General features: G+C 57.5%; 2 protein-coding genes across 6 annotated transcripts; one reads left to right on the forward strand and one right to left on the reverse strand.

The window, feature by feature from the left end:
• Positions 1 to 3,416: 3,416 nt before the first annotated feature.
• Positions 3,417 to 20,720, reverse strand: TNK1 (tyrosine kinase non receptor 1). 5 transcript variants are annotated; one of them, XM_036451886.2, is made up of 14 exons: positions 20,631 to 20,720; positions 19,209 to 19,373; positions 18,987 to 19,057; positions 18,671 to 18,862; positions 18,296 to 18,451; positions 17,854 to 18,137; positions 17,257 to 17,530; positions 12,824 to 12,918; positions 12,395 to 12,559; positions 12,105 to 12,184; positions 11,467 to 11,747; positions 11,289 to 11,384; positions 11,026 to 11,210; positions 3,417 to 3,431 (listed from the first exon to the last, which is right to left on the reverse strand). In XM_036451886.2, exons 2-13 carry the CDS (start codon positions 19,369 to 19,371, stop codon positions 11,097 to 11,099), a joined length of 1,971 nt encoding a protein of 656 aa, XP_036307779.1. In that variant the 5' UTR covers positions 19,372 to 19,373; positions 20,631 to 20,720; the 3' UTR covers positions 3,417 to 3,431; positions 11,026 to 11,096. The 5 variants fall into 5 exon arrangements, with proteins under 5 accessions (XP_036307779.1, XP_045442528.1, XP_036307778.1 ...); XM_045586572.1 differs by having other exon boundaries at positions 11,467 to 12,184; XM_036451885.2 differs by having other exon boundaries at positions 11,026 to 11,384; positions 12,105 to 12,187.
• Positions 4,630 to 10,010, forward strand: PLSCR3 (phospholipid scramblase 3). The gene is made up of 8 exons (XM_036451888.2): positions 4,630 to 4,731; positions 4,941 to 5,120; positions 5,411 to 5,640; positions 5,723 to 5,765; positions 5,864 to 6,084; positions 6,309 to 6,470; positions 9,010 to 9,171; positions 9,323 to 10,010. Exons 2-8 carry the CDS (start codon positions 5,114 to 5,116, stop codon positions 9,377 to 9,379), a joined length of 882 nt encoding a protein of 293 aa, XP_036307781.1. The 5' UTR covers positions 4,630 to 4,731; positions 4,941 to 5,113; the 3' UTR covers positions 9,380 to 10,010.
• Positions 20,721 to 22,307: the final 1,587 nt, after the last annotated feature.

The raw sequence follows: 22,307 nt of genomic DNA on the forward strand, positions 1-22,307 counted from the left end.
GGTTCTCAATATAATTTCAGTTTTTAAAATGTCTATAAGTATGTTTTGTAAAGTGCATATCAGTATAGTATAATATATTGGAGGTGCATACCTAATTTTTCTGAAGGTGTGCATTCAAAAAAGTACAGACCGTTCCTCTCATGAAGCATGCTTAGATAACCTCATTCAGCCCCACATCTTTCATTAGGATCTGCATAACTTTAAACCCAGAATCCCTGTCTCCCACCCTAGTTCCTACTGAGCTCCAGCCTCCTGTGGCAGCTGCAGTGTAGCAGAGTGCTCTGTGGAGTCTTAAAGAAGCTGGATGATAGGAGAGAAAGGGGTGTGTTCCAAACCAGGCAGCCCTAAAGCAAGAAGGAGCAATTGCGACCTGAAAGGATTCCTGGTGACTGGCTTGAGGATCATACAAGGGTCAGTAGTGAAGGATGCGGGTAGCGCTGGCCAAATGGTGGAGTGACTGTGCTGAGAGGTTGGACTGTTTTCTGAGTACAATGGGAAGCCACTGAAACATTTGTATCCAGGGAGGAGACATGATGTGAGGTGTATTAGAGGATCACAATAATTCTTCATTGAAAGATAAGTAAAATAGCCGAAACCGGTTTGGCTCAATGGATAGAGCATCGGCTTGGGGACTGAAGGGACCCGGGTTCGATTCCAGTCAAGGGCATATACCTTGGTTGCGGGCATATCCCCAGTAGGGAGTGTGCAAGAGACTCTCTCTCATTGATGTTTCTAGCTCTTTATCTCTCTCCCTTCCTCTCTGTACAAAATCAATAAAAAATATATTTAAAAAAAAAGAAAGATAAGTAAAATAGGCCCCAGAGTGACCCACAATGCCGCTGGCAGAGCCAGCACTGGATCCTCAGGCGCCTACCTCCCAGTTTAGTGCTCTTGGTGCATTTCTAACTTCATCTCAGGCAATGTCTGGAACCTAGGGAACTTGCAGGGGGAGGAGAACTCGGTGTCTGGAATGGCCACCCTCCATGTAATGCGATGCCTAATACCTTAGCTTTGTCCTCCCAGTAGGCTGGGCTCTTGGGGAACCAATGTGAATAAGGCCTGCTTGTTCATTTGTCCTTATTGTTACTATACATTGTATCTCAGTCCCGATGGAAAGTGAAACTAAGAGAGGTACAGGAACTTGTTCTGTTTCACACAGCGAGGACCTGGGTAAGCCATGATTCAAACTCTCTTCTGTTCAGTTCCCAGCGCTAAATTCTTTCCTTCATGTACACACCAAGAAACAGTGAAGACATACCCTTCAAACATTTGATACAATGTGTTCAGTGTTACAAGTAGGAACAGGTGGGCTGGCGACCTCTTGGTGCATGGAGATTGGTGAGACCTCTGTCCACCTGCTGGGTTTTCCCCAGAAAAAAAGGGACAAGATCATACTGGTAACTAAATAAGAGGGAGAACAGGCCGAGACCAGTTTGGCTCAATGGATAGAGCGTCGGCTTGGGGACTGAAGGGTCCCAGGTTCGATTCCGGTCAAGGGCATGTAATTTGGTTGCGGGCATATAACCAGTAGGGGGTGTGCAAGAGGCAGCTGATTGATGACTCTCTCTCATCGATGTTTCTATCTCTCTCCCTTCCTCTCTGTACAAAATTAATAAAATATATTAAAAAAAAAAAAAAAAAGAGGGAGAACAGGAGCGCCTGGAGCTCAGGATGGAGTGGGCAGCAGGACAAGCCAATTCAGAGTAAGTGTGGAGCTCACACTGAAGAGCCTCCTGGCCAAGCTTGAGTCAACGTTGACTTCCCTTTTCCTCACATCCTATGTCCGGCTTGAATACATAACTAGAATCTGACCATTTCCCACTGCTACCACTTATGCCACCATTAAATCTCCCCTAGTTTGCCTGGCTAGTGTGGTTTGGTGGTTGAGCTTTGACCCATGCACCAAGAGGTCGCCAGTTTGATTCCCTGTCAAGGCACATGCCCAGGTTGTCAGCTCAGTCCCCAGTGAGGGGCATGCAGGAGGCAGCTGATTGATGTTCCTATCTCTCCGTCTCCCTCTCTCTTGCAAATCAATAAAAACAGCCCTAGCCAGTTTGTCTCAGTGGATAGAGCATTGGCCTTTGGACTGAAGGGTCCTGGGTTTGATTCTGATCAAGGGCACATGCCCGGGTTGTAGGCTTGATCTCCAGTAGGGGGTGTGCAGGAGGCAACTGATCAGTGATTCTCATCATTGATGTTTCTATCTCTCCCTCTCCTTTCTTCTCTGAAATTAATAAATATATATTAAAAGTATTTAAAATCAATAAAAACATGTATCTTTTAAATCTCACCTAGTTTTATGCAAGAACTTCCTTCTGTCCTTGATTATCTACAGCTTACATTGGACAAAGCAGAGAGAAAGAAAGAGAAATCCTTCTAACAGTAGTCCTCAGCCTTGGCTACACATTAAAGCCTGCTGAAGAATTCTCAAAAAGTTCTTATGGTCCTGGCCCGTGTTCTAAGTGGTAGGAACATTGCCCCGTGCACCAAAGGGTCAAGGGTTCAATTCCTGGTTCAAGGCATGTACCTGGGTTGTAACTTCGATCCTGGGCCCACATGGAGTGCTTTCAGGAGGAAACTATGTGTCTCTCAAATTGATGTTTCTCTCTCCCTCCCTCTCTCCCTCTAAAGCAGTGGTTCTCAACCTTCCTAATACCTCGACCCTTTAATACAGCTCCTCATGTTGTGGTGACCCCAACCATAAAATTATTTTCATTGCTAATTCATCACTGTAATTTTGCTACTGTTATGAATCATAATGTAAATATTTGTATTTTCCAATGGTCTTAGGCAACCCTAAGAGAACTGCTAGCAGGGTCCAGGCAGAGGTATTTTTAAAGCACCCCAACTGATTCTAATCTGTGGCCAGAAGTTGAGGATCATTATTTCAGTATGTGAGGCTCATGTCTTGTCTCTGTCCAAACACTCCAACACTTCCCATCTCAGAGTGTAATTCAATAGCCTACAAGGCCATATGTGATCTGGCCTCCTACCTCCCTCTCATGCATTCTATTCCTCCCTCCCATTCACTCTTGAGACCCTTGCCCGTTGCTTATGTGTGAAACACTCTTCACATAGAAGTCTGCATGGCTCAGTCGTTGACCTCCTTTAGGTATTTGCTCAATGATCACCTTATAGTCTGCCCTCCTTAAAATTGCAACCCCATGCCCAGCTGGTGTGGCTCAGTGGCTGAGTGTTGATCCATAAAGCAGGAGGTCACCTGCTGTATTCCAGGTCAGGGTACTTGCCTGGGTTGTGGGAATCCATTGGGCGGGGTGTGTTTGTGTGTGTGTGCAGGAGGCAGCCTAACAATGATTCTCTCTCATTGATGTTTCTATCTTTCTCTCTCATTTCTTCTCTGAAATCAATAAAAAAATAATAAAAAATTAAATTGCAACCACTGCCCACCACTCTATTCTCCTTATTCTGCTCTATTTTTCTTCATAGCACTTATCACTTCTGATGTATTTATTTACATTATCTGTCTCTTCTTCACCAGAATGTGAACCCCAGGGAATCAGGAATATTTGTTTTGTTAATTGTTTTTAACTGGTAAACATTCCTATCACCTTAAATGCTGTCTGGCATACAGTAGGTGCGCACCGAATCTTTGTTGAATAGTTGAATTTCTGTATGCCTATGCATTTTGGTGGAGGGCAGTCAAGCCCTTGTCTGAAGCAGATGATGACTGAAGCTGTGGGAGCAGGTGAACAGCCCAGAAGAACATGGACACACCAGCAAAGGAGCCCCCAAAATCAGCTGCCATGTTCATATTGATGAGTTTCTCCTTCATCTGCCTGGTCACCAGGCGCCTGAGGTTACCCTGGACTCTTCACCCCCCAGCTCATCCTCCAGACAAGTTCCATACTGTCCACTCTGCACTACCACAGCATCCTCTCCCCCAGACTGCTGCCAGCCACCCAGCCTGGGCGCCCATTGTTTTCCACATTGCAGTTTTAATAAAACAAAGTTTTGACCATAACTTTTTCTTAATTAAATGTGGTCAAAATCTCTCAGTAGGTTCCCAGCTCCCTCGAGCCTTGTGCGCCCTCTCCCCCTCACACCTGGGCCCTCGGTCCAGTCCCTTCTTTTGGGGGAGCCTTTTCTACAGACTGCACTGCCTCGTCTGGTCTCCCCCAACTTAATCTCCTGCACACTCTCTGGTGACACCATTGGGCAGCCTGTCACCCGCGTGGCCGGGCACGACCTTAGCAAGTGCCGGCATCGCAAGGCGTCTGTGTGGGTCACCGTGGGTCACTGCGGCGTCAGGAATGAGAGACCGCGCGGTGAGCTCGGGCAGGGAGGAAGGGAGCCAGGAGCTAAGCAGTGATGGTGTGAAGGGCATCCCGCTGCGCAGCGAGGCCCGTACCACCTCGGAGCAGGAGCCCGGGGTCCGAGCGGTGCCAGCCGTCCTCGCTCTCTGCGGAGGGGCGCTGAGCCTCAGTCCGCACCCCCGGGGCGGGGGAGGAGAGGGAGGACTCCGCCGCTGCCCTCCCCGGGAGGACTTCCTCCGCGGCCGCCGCGGGCAGACGGAAGAGGCGGGACGCCCACCACGCGGAGGAGCCCTCGGTCCCGGGTCCGCCGCCGGAGAGCCGCGTCCTCTCTGCGCAGGCGCGGCTCCCAGGCGGGGGCGGGGCCGGGCGGCGGGGGCGGGGCCAGGCTCCGGGCCCGCCTCCGCGAGCTCCCGGAGCCTCGGAGCTTTGGGCACCCCGACTCTTTTAGGGGCTTCAGGTGAGCGGGGGATGCAGAGGGGTCAGGAAGCCGCCCTCGAGGTCGGGCCGTCGGTCCGATCGCGGGTCCGCCCGCCCTGCCGTCCGCCCACAGCCGCCTCCGCGGAGAATGGGAGAACAAAGGGAGGGGGCGGTTCTGCACACCCCGGAGGGAACCCGGGGTCCCAGGTACCCTGCCCCGCCCGCTGACACTTTCGGTTTCTCCCCGAGTCAGAGGCGCCGCCCGACAGACCCTGGGCGGGCGCCTGGCGCAGCCGCCTCCGCGTGTGCCCGTGCGTCTTTGTGTCTGTCTGTGTGTCTGTCAGGCTGTCCCCGGGCTTGCCTCCACTTCGAGAGCCAAGCTTCCGGTATAGCGACAGCCCGCGAGCCCTCATCCCTCTCCCATGGCAGGTAGGTGGGCCCAGGGCGAGGGTCTCCGTTATTCCTCCCCGCGAACCCCCACTGGGAGCTGGGTGTCTGTCGGACGCACCCTCCGGGAATGTGCTCCAACTGGCTGGGTGGGGCCCCTCCCTTCCTCCCGGAGCCGCCGCCCTGCTCCCCAACCCCATCCTCTCCAGTCTCTTCTCACCACGTTTCCCCGCAGCCTCGAGGTCCCCCCCACCCCAAGGGTTAAGGGGCAAGAGGATGAGGTCACGAGTCTCTCTCATCGACCCCTGTTCTCCCCACCCACCCACCCACAGGATACATGCCCCCCACAGGCTACGCCCCCTCGCCCCCTCCTCCCTACCCTGTGGCCGCCGGGTACCCGGAGCAGGTGCAGCATCCCGGGCCCGGCCCGGCGCCCGCCCCCGCGCCCGCCCCGGGCTTCGCCGTCTTCCCCTCGCCCGGGGGCCCGGGTCCTGCGGCCGGGCCCGCCGCCCCGCTCCTGCCGCTGCCCGGGGTGCCTGCTGGCCTGGAGTTCCTGGTGCCGGTGAGTGGGTGGGATGGGGGGAGGAGCCGCAGGGAGGGCCGGGCGCCGGGCTGTGCTGAGGGGGCGGCCCGTCTCTTTGCAGATTGACCAGGTCCTGGTCCACCAGCGCGCGGGCCGCGTGGAGAGTGAGTGCGGGGCGCGCGGGGTGGGAGGGGCGGCCTCGGGACGGGCAGGGCGCGGGCTCCTGGCAGCGCCGGTGCCTGAGCTCCGTGTCCCCCGGCAGCGCTCCTGGGCTGGGAGACCAGGAACCGGTACGAGCTGCGCTCCGGGGCCGGGCAGCCGCTGGGGCAGGCGGCCGAGGAGAGCCACTGCTGTGCGCGGCTGTGCTGCGGCGCCCGCCGCCCCCTCCGCGTGCGGCTGGTGGACCCCAGCGACCGGGAGGTGCTGCGCCTGCTCCGCCCGCTGCACTGCGGCTGCAGCTGCTGCCCGTGCGGCCTCCAGGAGGTGGGCAAGGAGGACGGGTCGGAGAGGGCGGGGTAGGGGCCAGGAGGACCAGGGATGGAGCATCACCAGCGCGAGGCTGGAGGGAACAGGTGGGCCTGGAGGTCTGCTGAGGGGGTGACAGGCGGGCGGGCAAAGGGGAAGGGAGGTCTGGTGAGTGGAGACCGAGACAGAGCTGGAGTGGCGAGGGCTTGGGCCTAGGTAACCCTGTCTGCCTCCCACTCCAGATGGAAGTGCAGTCGCCACCGGGCACCACCATCGGCCACGTGCTGCAGACCTGGCACCCCTTCCTCCCCAAGTTCTCCATCCAAGATGCCGATCGCCATACGATCCTGCGAGTGGTGGGGCCCTGCTGGACCTGTGGCTGCGGCACAGACACCAACTTTGAGGTATCAGGAATCAGGGGAGATTATAAACCCTCATAAACCAGGATGGCAGCTTCCCCGAGGCAGGATGGCCAGCACTAAAGTCAAGACACGGAGCTCATCGAGCCAAACTCACTGTGACTCCCACCCCATTTCCAGTGTTCCTCCGTTTGGAAATGGGACGGCTCCCTGGTCCTATAAAAGCATGACAGCGTGGGGTTCACCTTGAGGGCCAGTGCTGATCGTCACCTGCAGCCATATCGAGAAGGGGACAGTCTGCGGCCAGGCTGGGTTTAGAAGGCAGAAGGGCCCATGGGACTGTCTGCATGGGTTTGTGAGCTCAGACCCTGGAGCAAGCACTAAGTCAACTTTTTAAAAAGTATATTTTTATTGATTTTTTTACAGAGAGGAAGAGAGAGGGATAGAGAGTTAGAAACATCCATGAGAGAGAATCATCGATCAGCTGCCTCCTGCACACCTCCTACTGGGGATGTGCCCGCAACCAAGGTACATGCCCTTGCCCGGAATCGAACCTGGGACCTTTCAGTCCCCCAGGCCGACGCTCTTTCCACTGAGCCACACTGGTTTCGGCCTATGTCAACTTTTTAACTCCCTGTGGCTTGCCTTGCCAATCTAGAAGCCCAGTGGCCTCTCCAGCCTGGAGTTCAGGTGAGATCCTTCTCACCATCATCCTACCGCCCACCAGGAGCCTGGTGAACCCAAGTGGAGACAGTTTCCGTGAGAGGCTGGAAAGCACCTTTGCTTGTAGGAGACAAAGACACTTTACAGGCCCTTGATATTTTTTTTTTTAAGTTTTTTAATTGATTGTTAGAGACGGGGAAGAGGGAGAGAGAATGAAAAAAAGCAACACTGATGCCCTACCCGGTTTGGCTCAGTGGATAGAGCATTGGCCTGTGGACTGAAGGGTCCCAGGTTCGATTCCGGCCAAGGGCACATGCCCGGGTTGTGGGATCGATCCCCAGTGGGGTTATGCAGGAGGCAGCCAATCAATGACTCTCTCATCATTGATGTTGGGACACACGGTTGGCTGGGAGAGAACCTGCCCAGCCTGGGACTGATCATCAGGAAGTGCCCCAGGGGGTGGGATGGAGAGGGAAGGGGATGGGAAAGGCTTAGAAGGACATGACGATAGTTCTAGTCACTATGAGCATAGAGAATGAGCATAGGAAAAGGACCAGGGCATCACTGTGAGTTACCACCTACATCAGCAGGACCTGCTGCCGCTGGGCCCAGAGGGTCCGGTGGAAAGCATGGTCCTCAGGGGCCACCCTCTCCCCCCGTAGATGGGCTTGGAGCCCTCTAGCTGAGGCTCGCATGCAGTGCTGCACGGGGCCCTCCTTACTTTGCAAAGGCAACCCTTTGGGCAGACACAGTCTTCTAGGCCAGTGGCCGGCAAACTCATTAGTCAACAGAGCCAAATATCAACATTATAATGATGGAAATTTCTTCGGAGAGTCACATTTTAAAAAAAATATATTTTTATTGATTTTTTACAGAGAGGACGGGAGAGAGATAGAGAGCTAGAAACATCCATGAGAGAGAAACATCGACCAACTGCCTCCTGCACACCCCCCACTGGGGATGTGCCCGCAACCAAAGCACATGCCCTTGACCGGAATCGAACCCGGGACCCTTCAGTCCGCAGACCGACGCTCCACCGCTGAGCCAAACCGGTCTCGGCTGGAGAGCCACATTTTTTAAACTTAAACTTTTTCTAACGCCACTTCTTCAAAATAGACTCTCCTAGCTGTGGTATTGTGTGGGAGAGCCACACTCAAGGGGCCAAAGAGCCGCGTGTGGCTCGCGAGCCGCCGTTTGCCGACCACGGTGCTAGGAGCCTGGTTGGCCGATAGGGTGCAGCCAGAATTTTCGCAGCCTCCTTGCCCTCTTGGCCAAGCTACTTTGTGTAGGGCACAAACAGCTCCAAACGTGGGTGGCAGGGACTTTGGTAATAAAAACAAACCACCAACCAGCCACATGCTGAGGAGACTGGACTCTGTTATGCTTCCGTTTCTCTCACACTGATGTTCCATGGACACGTATGGTCCTTCAAGAGAAACAGAGCCGCCGGGACCGGTTTGGCTCAATGGATAGAGCGTCGGCTTGGGGACTGAAAGGTCCCAGGTTCGATTCTGGTCAAGGGCATGTACCTTGGTTGAGGGCGCATCCCCAGTAGGGGGTGTGCAAGAGGCAGCTGATCGATGACTCTCATTGATGTTTCTAACTCTCTATCTCCCTTCCTCTCTGTACAAAAATCAGTAAAATATATTAAAAAAGAAAGAGAGAGAGAGAGAGAGAGAGAGAGAGAGAAAGAGAGAGAGAAACAGAGCCATGTCTGAATCCTGAATTTGGCTATCTATTCTCAGGGTGACTTATGGTGACTCAGTTTCCCCAGAAGTCACATGGAAACCCAAGGCTGTTAGGGGTTCACTGAGTGTGGAGCCGCACAGTTCACACGGGTGCCCGTGGGAGGAAGAGACAGGCGAGCGGCTGCATCCACCCTAGCTGGGTCTGTCCTTCTCGCCTCTCTGGCTCCTGACAGGTGAAGACCCCGGATGAGTCCCGCAGTGTGGGCCGCATCAGCAAGCAGTGGGGCGGGCTGCTCCAGGAGGCCCTCACGGACGCAGACGACTTTGGCTTGCAGTTCCCGCTGGACCTGGACGTGAGGGTGAAGGCGGTGCTGCTGGGAGCCACGTTCCTCATTGTGAGTCGGTGGTCCCTCCTTTTCCCACCGGAGGCCTGCACCTCCTGGCCTCCTGCTAGCGAAGGGCTCGGGACAGACTCCATGGGGGCGGGGGTGCAGGTCTAGACCTGGGTTGGGACAGCGTCTCCCGCTGACGGAACCCTCCCCTCAGGACTACATGTTCTACGAGAAGCGAGGAGGCCCTGGGCCCTCTGCCATCACCAGTTAGACGGCATCTCAGGGTGAGGACCATCTCCTCAGCCAGAACTCAAGATGCTCATCTGGCCCGGCCTGGCCCCTCCTCGGAGGCAGCCCGTTTCCTCCATGTGCGCTGCAGAGGACAGACGGGTGCCTGAGAGGCTGGGGCCATGGTGCCCCTCCCTGCCCCGCTCCCCCGGCCTCCTTCGCTGTGGCCCCCGCAGGAGGGTATGTACGAGAGCCCTTCCCCGCTACCTCTCACCGCTGTCTCCGCTGTCCCTCAGCACCAGGCGTATCAGCTTTCACACTGCCCTGCTCCCTTCCTCTCACCCCTTCCAGGCCCCTGCTCTGGGGTCTTGCAACAGAGCTGGGGTGGGAAAGGGCAGGCAGCACCAAAGATGGCTGATGTGGCCGCCCACCTCTGCCTCAGCTTGGCCAATCCGTCCAGCCTCAGAACGTGGCACTCAGAGGAGGTCCCTGTTTCCCCAGCAACGGCTCTAGGGCCATGGCCCCAGCACCAACCCCCCCCCCCCCCCCCGCCCTCCCCACCGCTGGTGCTTCTGCAGCTCCGTGTGCCTTACTGAACCACCCTCCCTGCCCTGTTCCTACAAAGGAGGCTGCATTTGTATGTTATATTCATATAAACTTTGTAATGTTTTGGACCTCGGAAGATACGTGTAATGGGAGAGGGCGGACGGAACAAAGGGGAATGTGACAGCTGGGCCGGGCGGGGCTGGCCCATCTCGTCTCGTAATCCATGCTGCCGGGATCAAGTGTCCTTGCATCCAAGGCAGCAACTCTCATCACCCATGACGGCCCCGGCCCAGGCCCAGGCAGTCTGGGCCACGTGCCCAAGTCAGTGTGGCTGCTCCCGTCACCCGGGACCCTGTTCCCAGGGGCTCGGTGTGAAGGCCGCTCAGGACCCTGTTCCCAGGGGCTCGGTGTGAAGGCCGCTCAGGACCCTGTTCCCAGGGGCTCGGTGTGAAGGCCGCTCAGGACCCTGTTCCCAGGGGCTCGGTGTGAAGGCCGCTCAGGACCCTGTTCCCAGGGGCTCGGTGTGAAGGCCGCTCAGGACGCTGTTGCCAGGGGCTCAGTGTGAAGGCCGCTCAGGACGGCTGTGCCCCGGGGCTCAGTGTGAAGGCCGCTCAGGACGGCTGTGCCCGGGGGATCGGTGTGAAGGCCGCTCAGGACGCTGTGCCCAGGGGCTCGGTGTGAAGGCCGCTCAGGACCCTGTTCCCAGGGGCTCAGTGTGAAGGCCGCTCAGGACGCTGTGCCCAGGGGCTCGGTGTGAAGGCCGCTCAGGACGGCTGTGCCCGGGGGCTCAGTGTGAAGGCCTCTCAGGACAGCTGTGCCCAGGGGCTCGGTGTGAAGGCCGCTCAGGACGGCTGTGCCCGGGGGCTTGGTGTGAAGGCCGCTCAGGACGGCTGTTCCCAGGGTGCGGAGTGGTCCTTGTCCTTCTCTGCAGCAAGGACAAGCTTCCTGTGGGAATGGTGCACAGCAGCTCTGTTCCTCCTCCTCCTCCTGGTGGGAAATGTGGTCGGCAGGTGGCTACGTCCTTCCATGACCCAGCCACGGGGGCTTGAGCCCTCCGAGGCCTCGGGGCCGGGCAGGAGGAGACGCGTGTCAGCGCCGACCCTGGACCCTGGGCCTGCCGGGCCGGCACTCTTTGGCGGGAACGTGCTCCCTCTCAGGGCCACACAGGGCCCGCTCCTCGGGGCATCTGGTGTCCGTGTCTGAAGGAGCCGAGCTCAGGGCCGAGCCAGGACGTAGCGACTGGCCGCCGAGAGGTCCCACTGGTAACGCTCCAGGATGTGCCGGCAGTCGGCCCTGGACCGGCTGCTCAGGTGGAACAGCTGGTCTACCTGTGGGCGCGGGAGGGGCGGCTGAGTGTCAGAGGCAGGGGCAGGGCGGCGGGAGCCCGGAGGGGGGGCTGCCCTTACCTTAAGGTTCTGGATGGCAGAGACCACATCTCCTCCCGTGGCCCTCAGGGCCGCCTGGCTCTCCTGGTGGGTGACTCCGTGGACGCTCAGCTGCACCTTAGGGCACAAAGCCTCTCTTAGGCTCTGAGCCCAGCCTGCAGCCCCTTCTGGACTCCAGGCCGCGCCAGGGAGACCTCACCTCCATCGCCCTCTTCTGCAAGTCGGGGTCGGGCAAGAGGCCTCCGGGGAGCACAGCGGCCCTGCTGTCTCCAGGGGTCCCCAGGGGGCGACTGTGCAGGAGTTCTCTTTCTCTTTTGGGCCAGGAAGGCCGCTCCCGGGGCGGCTGGTTGGGAGGGCGGGGGGGCAGGCCGGGGGGCCCCTGGGGGACATCTCTGGCTTTTCGAAGTTCAGGGGGGCTGAAACCACCCCCTCTGGGGCAGGGGCCCAGAGACAGAACAGATTCCAGACTCTTGGAAATGCCTGCAGGGTGAGAAAAAACATCTTGAGAGGAAGCCTCGATGCAGGGCCCTGCCTCCTTCCCGCTCTGTCTGCCTGTGCTGTCCGCCGGGGTCCGGGACCGTAAGACGGACACCCAGGCCCGGGCAGCTAAGTACCCACAGGCCTGGGAGGGCAGGGCCGCAGGCGGGTGCTGGGCCATGGACAGGGCCGGTCTTAAAGGACAGCTGCGATGCCCACAGGCAGAAGGAAGTGGTGGAAGGAAGGAGTCACGTGTGGGGAAATCATATCCCGAAGGCATGGATTCAGAGCAGGGGGCAGAACTGAGGGTTGTTCCTGGTCCCAGAGGCCCTGGGGCCCCACCCTTCCCCCCACACTCACCCTTCATCCTCTGCAGGGCCATGTTCCTTCTCGGCCCCTGAGCTGGAGGCGGCTCCCGAGGCTTCGCCTTGGCTCTGGCCCTGCTGGGGAGGGATCCCGTTCGCCTTCCGCCCCAGCCCCACCCGACATCAATGTCTCCCCCAAAGGATCTCGGGGTGAGAGTGGAAGCTTCTCCGGGAAGGTCCAGCCTCCCAGCTCTCCCGCCCCTCCCCACGCTCCCCTTGCAGAGCAGCTGCTGAGCGTGGTTGGTTCCCCAGCCCAGCTCTGTCCCCAGGCTCTCAGGTCCTCACCCTTCTGCGCTCCCCCGCCTCTGCTCTCCCCACGCAGGGGAGCCCCGGTGGGCTGGGCAGGGGGCCGGCGAGCCCTTCGGGTCTGCCAGCGTCACGGCCGAGGCTGGGAACGTGCCCACTTTCAACGTGCGGCCATTCTGGCCCTTCCAGGTGGCGGAGCCGGGGCTGTGGAAAGAGGGGGAAACACGGGGGGCGTCCCTCACACGCCGTGTGCCACGGAGCTGCGTCTGCCCGGGGGAAGGGAAGCCTTTTTCTCCCCAACACAGAGGGCTGTGGCATGCTCCAGCCGGCAGCCGGGACGGCGGAGCGTCAGGGAGTGAGGCAGAGGATTAGGGCTGGAGGAGCTGGGGGAAAGCAGGAAAGGAAGCAGGGCCGGGCATGTTGGGAGGGAGTCCCCCTGGGGATTCGTAGGAAACATGAGGCACTCACCTGCCCTCGATGATAGTGATGAGATCTCCAGACTCCATCCTCAGGGCGCCCGGCTCTGTGACCTCCCTCACACATCGCCCCTCGGGGGGCCAGGCCTGTGGAAGCAGGAGAGGGTGCCATGGAGCAGGGAAGAAAGACTCCTCTTGGTTTACACACCCACCATCAAACCCGTCCCAGCTGTGTCCTGTTCTGGGCCCAGGATGGGCCTGGCCCTCCCTGTCCCCCGATTGTAGCCACGGAGGAGGCAGGCGTGTCCATGCCAAGCTGGACACAGCCCAGGGGTCAGGGAGCCACAGAAGGGGGTCTGTCTCTCCCTAGGGAGGCAAAGAGGGCGTCGTCCTGCATTCTGCTTTTACTCCACACCCAGGCCTGTCACATCCACCGCCAAGCCCCTCTGGAAAGTTTCCGTTTCTTTCCAGCTCCGGTGTCTCATCCCTCATCCAGACTCTTCATCTCTCTTCTGCTTCACAGCTATTCTCTCCAACCTGGGCTTCCCACCTCCAGTGCCATCCTCTAACCCATTCCTGCACCAAGCTGGAGTGATACAGTGCGTAAAGTCTTGTTCCTTCCCTGCTCAGAGTGCTTTCACAACTTCCTAGTACCCTTAGAGTAATTCCTTTAACAGTATACACTTCCAGTCAAGATGGCAGCGTAGGTAAATGTGACACACATCCTTCCACAACCACGTGAAAAATACAACTAAACTACGTAACAACCATCGTTCAGAACTGCCTGAAATCTAGCTGACTGGAAGTCCTACAACTAAGGATATAAAGAAGCAGCCACATTGAGACTAGTGCCCTGTTTCCCCGAAAATAAAACAGTGTCTTATATTAATTTTTTCTCCCAAAGTTGCACTAGGTCTTATTTTCAGGGGATGTCTTATCTTTCCATGCGCTAGGTCTTATTTTTGGAGGATGTCTTATTTTCGGGGAAACACGGTAGGAGGAGTGGATATGAATAATAAGTCTAACACCTCAGATGGCAGATAAAAATTGGGAGGGATATCTTGGCTGCAGAGGTCCTCCCCTGAGTAGTGAGGAGTCCCAGCCCCACTCCTGGTCCCCCACTCCAGGTTGGTAGTACTGGGAAGAGAAGTCTCCATAGCTGTGGCTGTGAAAACCAGTGGGGACTGTGGCTGAGTGAGATGGGGGGCTTATGGAGTCCCAGGCAGTTCCTCTTAAAGGGCTCAAGCACACCTACGTGGATTCACTCCCTCTGAGTTCTAGCCCTGGGGCAGGCGCCCAAAAGGCACCAGGGACATATGGGGAGGGACGGAAGTGTCTGGGATCAGGGCAAGAGCTGGAGGGGCAGCTTTCTCTCAGACAGAAGTGCTGGCAGAGGCCATATTCCTTTTCTGAGCCCTTCCCCCACAGAGCCTGCAGGAGGGCGCCACATCCAAGTTTCCATCACCCTGGCTATCACTGTTTGCCCTGGTGTTCCCTGAGACCTTGCCCCACCAACGTTCTGGCCCACCCAAGTATTTTCCAATGGCCTTTCCATATGAATCACCTGTCTTGGCTCATGCTTCAGACATTCCCAGAATCTCTCAAACAAGCAGCATCTGGCTTTGGCACGCCCCATCTCTTTTTCTAAGTGGCCCCAGGCCCCATACTAGTGGCAGCTGTATGGCTTGCAGCTTGGCCTCTCCTGGATACTTCCTAGCTGAGCACAAGTAGCGGTCATGTGCAGATTGCTTTGTAGTTCATGCCAAGCGACCTGAGCAGAACACAGGTGGCCGTTGATCTTTGCCTGCAGCTTCAGGAGGCTCCAGAGCCAGCACACCCAGTGAACAGCTTCAGACCCACAAGCAACTCACTTAAGCAGCGAACTCAGCAGCCACCCAGGCCTTGCTGACGTAAGTCCTACTTTGTGGGATGGGCCCTGCACAGCTGATCCTCCATGCTGGCCGCAGGCAGCCCTTGCAGCCGACTGGCCTGGGTAAATCCCTCCAACAGCAATCAGAGCTCAACTACAACAGGAGGGTGTACACAGCCCGCAGGAAGGGGTGGACACAACTGGAGTGCCGAGGTTGGGTGAATGGGGAGCCTGTGCCTCTGACCCTATAGAACATGTACTACATTAGGCCTTCTACCAAGACTGGGACACAAAGCAGCTCCACCTAATACACAGACACCAACGCAGGGAGGCTGACAACACGAGGAGACAAAGAAACACGTCCCAAATGAAAGAACAGAACAAAACTCCAGAAAAAGAACTAAGCAAAATGGAGACAAGCAATCTTCCTAGAAGCAGAGTTCAAAGCAGTGGTTATAAGAATGCTCAGTGAACTTAGGGGAAAAGTAGATGAACTTAGAACTTCAACAGCATTACAGAAGGAGGTGAGGCCCTCGCTGATTTGGCTCAGTGGATAGAGTGTCAGCCTGCGGACTGAAGGGTCCCAGATTTGATTCTGGTCAAGGGCACATGCCCAGGTTGTGGGCTCGATCCCACTGTGGGGCACGCAGGAGGCAGCTGATAAATGATTCTCATCATTGATGTTTCTATCTCTCTCTCCTCTGAAATCAATAAAAAAATATTTTTTTAAAAGAGAGAAAAGCAGTTAGTTACCTACATGGGAGCTCCCATAAGACTGTCAGCTGATTTCTTAACAGAAACTTTACAGGCCAGAGGGATTAGCAAGAAATATTTAAAGTAATGAAAAATAAGGACCCATAACCAAGATTATCCAGCAAAGCTATATTTAGAATAGAAGGGCAGATAAAGAGCTTCCCAGACAAGGAAAAACTAAAGGAGTTCATCACCACCAAGCCAGTATTAGATGAAATGTTAAAGGGAGAAGAAGAAAAGAAGAAAAAAAAAAGATTAAAAATACGAACAGTAAAATGACATTAAATACATATCTATCAACAATCGAATCTAAAAACAAAATAAAGAGCCAAGCAGAACAGAAACAGCCCTGGCTGGTGTGGCTCAGTTGTTTGGCATCTTTCTGTGCACTGGCAGGTTTCTGGTTCGATTCCTGGCCAGGGCACATGCAAGAGTTTGGTGTTCAGGCTCAATTCCCAGTAGGGGGCATGCAGGAGGCAGCCAACTGACGTTCCGTTCTCACATAAATCTCTCATTGATAGCAACAGAATAGTCATGGGGATGTAAAGTAGGGAATATAGTCAATAATATTCTAATGATTATGTGTAGGATCAAATGGGTACAAGATTTATCGGGATGATCACTTAGTAAGTTATATAATGTCTAATCACTGTACAGCTGAAATGAATGTAATACTGTATGTCAACTGTAGTTGAAAAATTATTTCAAAAATGTTTTCAAAAGAACACCTGAAATAGTATAGCCAATTAGGGAATAGCTCTGAAGTCAGAGAGACTGGTTCAGATGCCAACTCCTCCACTTATGTGTGCTTTTATTTTATTTTATTAAAAAAAAAAAAAAAAAAATATATATATATATATATATATTATTGATTTTTACAGAGAGGAAGGGAGAAAAATAGAGAGTTAGAAACATTGATGAGAGAGAAACATGGATCAGCTGCCTCCTGCACACGCGCGCGCATGCGCGCACACACACACACACATCTGGGATGTGCCTGCAACCAAGGTACATGCCCTTGACGGGAATCGAACCTGGGACCCTTCAGTTTACAGGCCAACGCTCTATCCACTGAGCCAAACCGGTCAGGGCTTGTGTGTGCCTTCAGGCAAGTCACCTAAACTGATAGTGCCTGAGCTGCCCCATCTGCAAAATCAAGATAACAATGATCTTGCCGGGTTTTTGTGAGGATTAAATGAGTGAACATGTGTAAGAATACATGTGAGGCCGGGACCGGTTTGGCTCAGTGGATAGAGCATCGGCCTGCGGACTGAAAGGTCCCGGGTTCGATTCCGGTCAAGGGCATGTACCTTGGTTGCGGGCACATCCCCAGTGGGGGGTGTGCAGGAGGCGGCTGGTCGATGTTTCTCTCTCATCGTTTCTAACTCTCTGTCCCTCTCAATTCCTCTCTGTGTAAAATCAATAATATATATATATATATATATATATATATATATATATATATATATAAATACATGTGAGGCACTCAGGCCAGTACCTTAGGCAGATCAAGTGCTCTGAGGCCAGCTCTGGTGTTTATCAGCCTCACAGATCCTCCCGCGGGGCAGCCCTGAGCACCTCCACAGCCTTCCCCTTCCACACTGAGCCTTCCTCTGCCAAGGCCCAGGGCAGCCTGCAGCTCTCGGCTCTGTGCCCCCTTCAGCCCTCAGCCCTTCAGCCTTCCTCTACGCAGCTCCAAGCTGCTCCCCAGGGTCTCAGCACCCTGCAGGCATGGACTGCTCTGTTCAGAGCAAACGGGGGTCCCAGCCCCCAGCCCAGGCGTCAGTGTGGTTAGTCTTGTGGAGGGAACCCTGGGAGAAAGGAGAGAGGGAAGAGAGGTCTGGGGGTGCGAGGGTGCCCACCTCTTGGATCAGCCCCTCCAGGGCGGAGAAGCTGGGCCGGTCAGCAGGGTGGAGGGCCCAGCAGCGCAGAGCGAGGGCGTAGAGGGCCCGGGAGCAGAGAGGAGGCCTGGGCAGCCGTGCTTGCTCCTTCTCCAGCCGCTGCAGGATGAGGTAGGGCGGGACCCAGGCCCAGGGCTCCTTGCCCCCGGAGAACATCTCCCACAGCGTCACCCCGAACATCCACACGTCCGAGGCGGGAGAGAAGGCCCCCTGGCGCAGGCTCTCCGGGGCGCACCTGCGGAGGGGGAGCTGAAGGGGGCTGGCTGTGTGCCCCTGGGGTTTCCCCCCCCCCCCAATGAGCAACCCTCCCCCCCAATCCTGGGCTCCCAAATCCTTCCAGACCCACGGACTCCTCTGGGTCCAGTCCCTCCGTTACTGCCCTCCAGATCCTCACCCTCAGGACCGGCCCCGAACACTCTCCTGCGGGCGCCCCGCACTCACCAGGCGTAGGGGATGGGGTGCCCCCCCCCACACACACACACCAGGCGCAGGGGATGGGGTGCCCCCCACACACACTCACCAGGCGCAGGGGATGGGGTGCCCCCCACACACACTCACCAGGCGTAGGGGATGGGGCGCGGCCCGCCCATCACGTAGCGGCCCCGGGCGCCGCCCAGCGGCCGCACCAGCCCGAAGTCGGCCACCTTGATGGTGCGCGGGGCGGTCAGCAGCAGGTTGCGCGTGGCGAGGTCGCGGTGCACCAGCCCGCGGGCGCCCAGGTACGCCATGGCCGCCGCCAGCTGCCGCAGGAACAGGCAGAGCAGCGCCACGGGCAGCGGGGCCGCGGGCGCTGGCGCCGTGAGGCGGGCGTGCAGGGAGCCCAGCGGCGCCAGCTCCATCACCTGCGGGGGGCGCCGGTGAGCGGGGCGGCCCCACGGAGGCCCCACCCCGGAGACCCAGCCCACGGAGGCCCGCCCCACGGAGGTCCACCCCATGGGGCCTAGTCACCCGCCCTCCCTCTCCCTCCGCCGGTGTCCCGGGAGCCCGCCAGGTCGCTCACCATCTGCAGGGGCTGGCCCAGCACCAGCCCGTGCAGCCGCAGCAAATGGGGGTGCTCCAGGCTCATCATGACCGACACCTCCCGGAGGAAGTCCCTCAGCCCCGAGCCCGCAGAGCCCTCGGCCGCCACCCGGAGGGACTTGACCGCCACTGGGACCTGGGGGCGCGGGGAGAGGCACCGTCAGGCCCCGCGGGGAGAGCTACACCAGGGCCAGAGCGAGGGCAGCGGAGTGGAGGGGCAGCAGGGCAGAGCGGGGGTCAGCGGGGCGGGGGGCAGCAGGGTGGGGGTCAGCAGGGCGGGGTCAGCAGGGCGGGGTCAGCAGGGCGGGGGGCAGCTGGCCCAGGGACCAGGGGCAGGAGGCTCCCCCATACTCACGCTCTGACCGCTGGGCAGCGTCCACAGCCCGCGGTGCACCACCCCGAAGCAGCCGGAGCCCAGCAGCTCCCCTCTGCACACAGCGCCGTCGGGGATCAGACACTTGAGGCCCCCCTCCGGCTCCTGGAGGGACGGGGGGCTGTCTGAAGGTGCGGGGGTCGTCTCCTGCTCAGGGGCAAGCCCCCCAAGGATCTGAAACAGGGGAGGGAAATCTGGTGTGCGGAAGCCTGCAGACCCCTGCCACTCAGCTCAGCACAGCCCACCCCCCAGCCTGAGCTGGCCCCTCAACCTCTCACCCCCACCCCGAAACACACACCTTGTAGACCCAGTTCTTAGGCTTGTGCCCCAAACGGTGCCTCTTCAAAGCTTCAGCCAGTCTGCGCTGGGCTGGGGGAGACCGGAATTAAAGGGCTGGTAGTATGGGAGTGGGGGATTATGCCGGGAATGTAAAGGTAAGAAGAGGGCTGGTGGGGAGGGGCGTGGGGTTGTAGCAAAGAGCAGTTTGGGGGAGAGAGAGGGCCTCCGGCCGGGGCCTCACCAGGCCGGCCCATGCCAATGGCGTCCAGGTCCTGAGGTCTCACGAAGTCAAAGTGCTCAGGCCGCGTGACGTTCAGCTCCTCCAGGATGGGCCTGTAGAACTGGGCCAGCTGCAGGTCCCGCAGCAGCCGCAGCAGCCAGGGCGAGCCCGCCTCCGGGAGCATGTCTGCGAAGGAGCCCGGATGGAGCACTCTCCTCCAGACTCAGCGCCCGGGGCACCTGAGACACCGGACAGCAGGGCTGTGGTCCCCGGCTCCGCCCTCCGCATCACACACCCTCAGGGCTGGAGGGAGGGACACATCAGGGACAGACGTCCTCCACTCCACTCGCACACCCAGAGATTGCTCCCCGTGCTGAGACCGAGGCCCCTGCCCCTCACACCTGAGACTCCACCATGCAGACTCCGAGCTCACTCTCCAGATGGCACAGCGCCCTGGCCCCCAGCACACCCAGACACACGGCTTTTCAGACCGGAGACACACCGCTGCACACTCATGTACACTGGAGACACTCACACACACAGGAGACATTTTACACATACATACCAGAGGTGCCCAGCTGGCTAACCACACCATTCCTCAGAACCTCAAACAAGTAGGCACACACACGTGTGCACATACACACAAAGGTACACTGCCTCCCACACCCATACACACGCACACGCACACACACACACTGACACGTTCTAGCACGCTGCCATAAATGCCAGGCTTACTGCCACATACCTCTCACACACATGTCATGGAGACAGGGCAGTCCGCTGCCCCCTAGACCCACAGCACCGAGGTCCTCATGGACACACACAACACGCCAGACGCAGGTCAGCGTCCACAGACACCTGAGTCTGCAGGCAGGCAGACAGCCCCTCGCCCGGAGGAGGCCGCAGCATCTGCAGTGGAATCCGGCGGTGCTCCCAGCTGGGACACCCCCGGGCCCCTCCCTGCAGCAGCAGCACCTGAGTCACTCTCCCTCAGCTCAGGGCAGCCACAGCCTCCGGCGCTCTGGGCTGGGCTGCCAGCACTCTTTTCACATACTACCTGCACACCAACCCTTCCTTACACACACACACACACACACACACACACACAGCGGGAGGCAGCGGGGCCCCACGCTGGGAACTCGGGGTGAGCAAGGACCAGGGCGGCAGGAGAGCGCCGGGAGCCTGGCTGCGGGGCGGCCCGCGGGGAGGAGAGGACCGGGCAGGGAGGACCGGACAGGAGGACCGGGCAGGGAGGACCGGGCAGGGAGGACAGAGCAGGGAGGACCGGGCAGGGAGGGCCGAGCGGGGAGGACAGAGCAGGGAAGGCCGAGCAGGAAGGACCGGGCAGGGAGGACCGGGCAGGGAGGACCGGGCAGGGAGGACCGGGCAGGGAAGACAGAGCAGCGGAGGGCGAGGCGGGCAGCCCCGGGGCCGGGCCCTCACCTGGCAAAGGCGGAAGCGGCGGCTCCGCGGGCTCGGGCGCTGCCGGGGCTAAATCCGAGCGGGGCGGGACAGGCAGCGGGCGGTCCGCGGGGCAGGTGAGGCTGCGGGGGCGGCCCCTCCCCCAGGTCAGACCCGGAGCACCGCCCCCCAGCCTCCCCCCTCTGCACCTCCCAGCCTCCCGCAAAGCACTCCTAACCCTCCCCACACCTCCCCTGCCAAACCCTCCCTCCCCCGGCCCGCCCCTGAGGGAGTGGCACCTGGCCCGGCTCACCTGGCCCAGCTCACCTGGCCGGGCACCGGGGCCGATAAGGCTGAGCCGGAAGCAGCCCGGCCGGGGAGGCAGACACCTTCCTGGCACCTCCGGGCTAGGCTGGCAGCGCGGGGCGTTCGGGAATGAGGTTGGGGCGGAGAGGTGGTGGCGGTGGTGGTGGTGCAGAAAGTCAGCCCCCGTCTCAACAGAGTCCAAGACGGAAGACGGTGCCCTTTCCCCAGCTCTGATGCGGGAGGACCTTTGGGTGCTCCCTGGGTGGACTCGCAGGAAGGCTTGTGTGCGCGTGCATTGGGGCGGGGACAGAGCTCCTGAGTGGCTCTCAGCCCCAACCCAGCTCAGCACCTGTTCTTGGTGGTCAAAGGAGCGTTCCATACATCAGGGCAGCCCCCACCTGCACCTCCCCGCCCCATTCTGGCATAGCCTTCCTCGCCCCATATACAGGGCTGCTTGGCCTTGGCCTTGGCCGTGGGGACACAGTCTGGGACCTTCCTTTCCCTCGGAGGTCCTAGGGAATGACCAGACTTAGGGCATCTTTTCTGTCTCCATCCCAAGGCAGGATTTGTGAGCATGGCAGCTACTGCCCTCAGCCCCTGGGAAGGAAAAGCCCACCCCATCTTGATAAACACCTGGGACCTTGCAGCATTGATGGGAAAATCTGTTTTTTTTAATCAATAACTTTAATATTATTATTTTAAATATTTTTAATTAAATTATTATCTGTGTACATATTTTAACATTGCCCCCCCACCCCATACATACATACCTTCCCTCTGATGGGAAAATCTTAATAGCTCACAGCTCTAGCTGTATGGCCTTCTTGCCAATTCTCTTCACCACCCAGGCCGGCTGCTCGCACTGTCATTGCTCCCTCCACATCTGTTGTTCCTGACACATCTGTAGGCTCCACAGAGTCTTGTTCATCTTGTGTTCTTAGTACTGGGGCCAGTGTGGGTATGTAATAGGTGCGGTGCAGATTTTGAAGAAGTCTGCTTCGTCTAATTGTCATTCCTTTGTAGGTGATGCCTTTTCTCTCTGATTTTAGAACAATATTGGTGTTTTGTAGTTCTATTACAAATGTTAATGAAAAAAATCATTGAAACCTGTAAAGAATTTTTGTGAGTTTATTTGAGCCAAACTGTCGACATATGCCGGGAAGCAGAACCTCAACGGATTGAGATAATGCTCCGGAGAATGGCAGGTTACATTTCTTTTTCTTTTTTTTTCTTTTTTCTTTTTTAAGTTTTTCTTTTTTTTTAATTTATTTTTTAAAAATCAATCTTTATTGTTCATATTGTTACAAAGGTTCCTCATTTCTTCCCCCCTCCACCAGGTTCCCACCCCACCCTGCGCCCCCTCCCCATCCCCCATTGTCCTCATTCATAGGTGCAGTTTATGTTCAGTCTCTT

This window comes from Pipistrellus kuhlii, unplaced genomic scaffold, assembly GCF_014108245.1.
Source record: "Pipistrellus kuhlii isolate mPipKuh1 unplaced genomic scaffold, mPipKuh1.p scaffold_m20_p_23, whole genome shotgun sequence".
Taxonomy (NCBI): Eukaryota; Metazoa; Chordata; class Mammalia; order Chiroptera; family Vespertilionidae; genus Pipistrellus; species Pipistrellus kuhlii.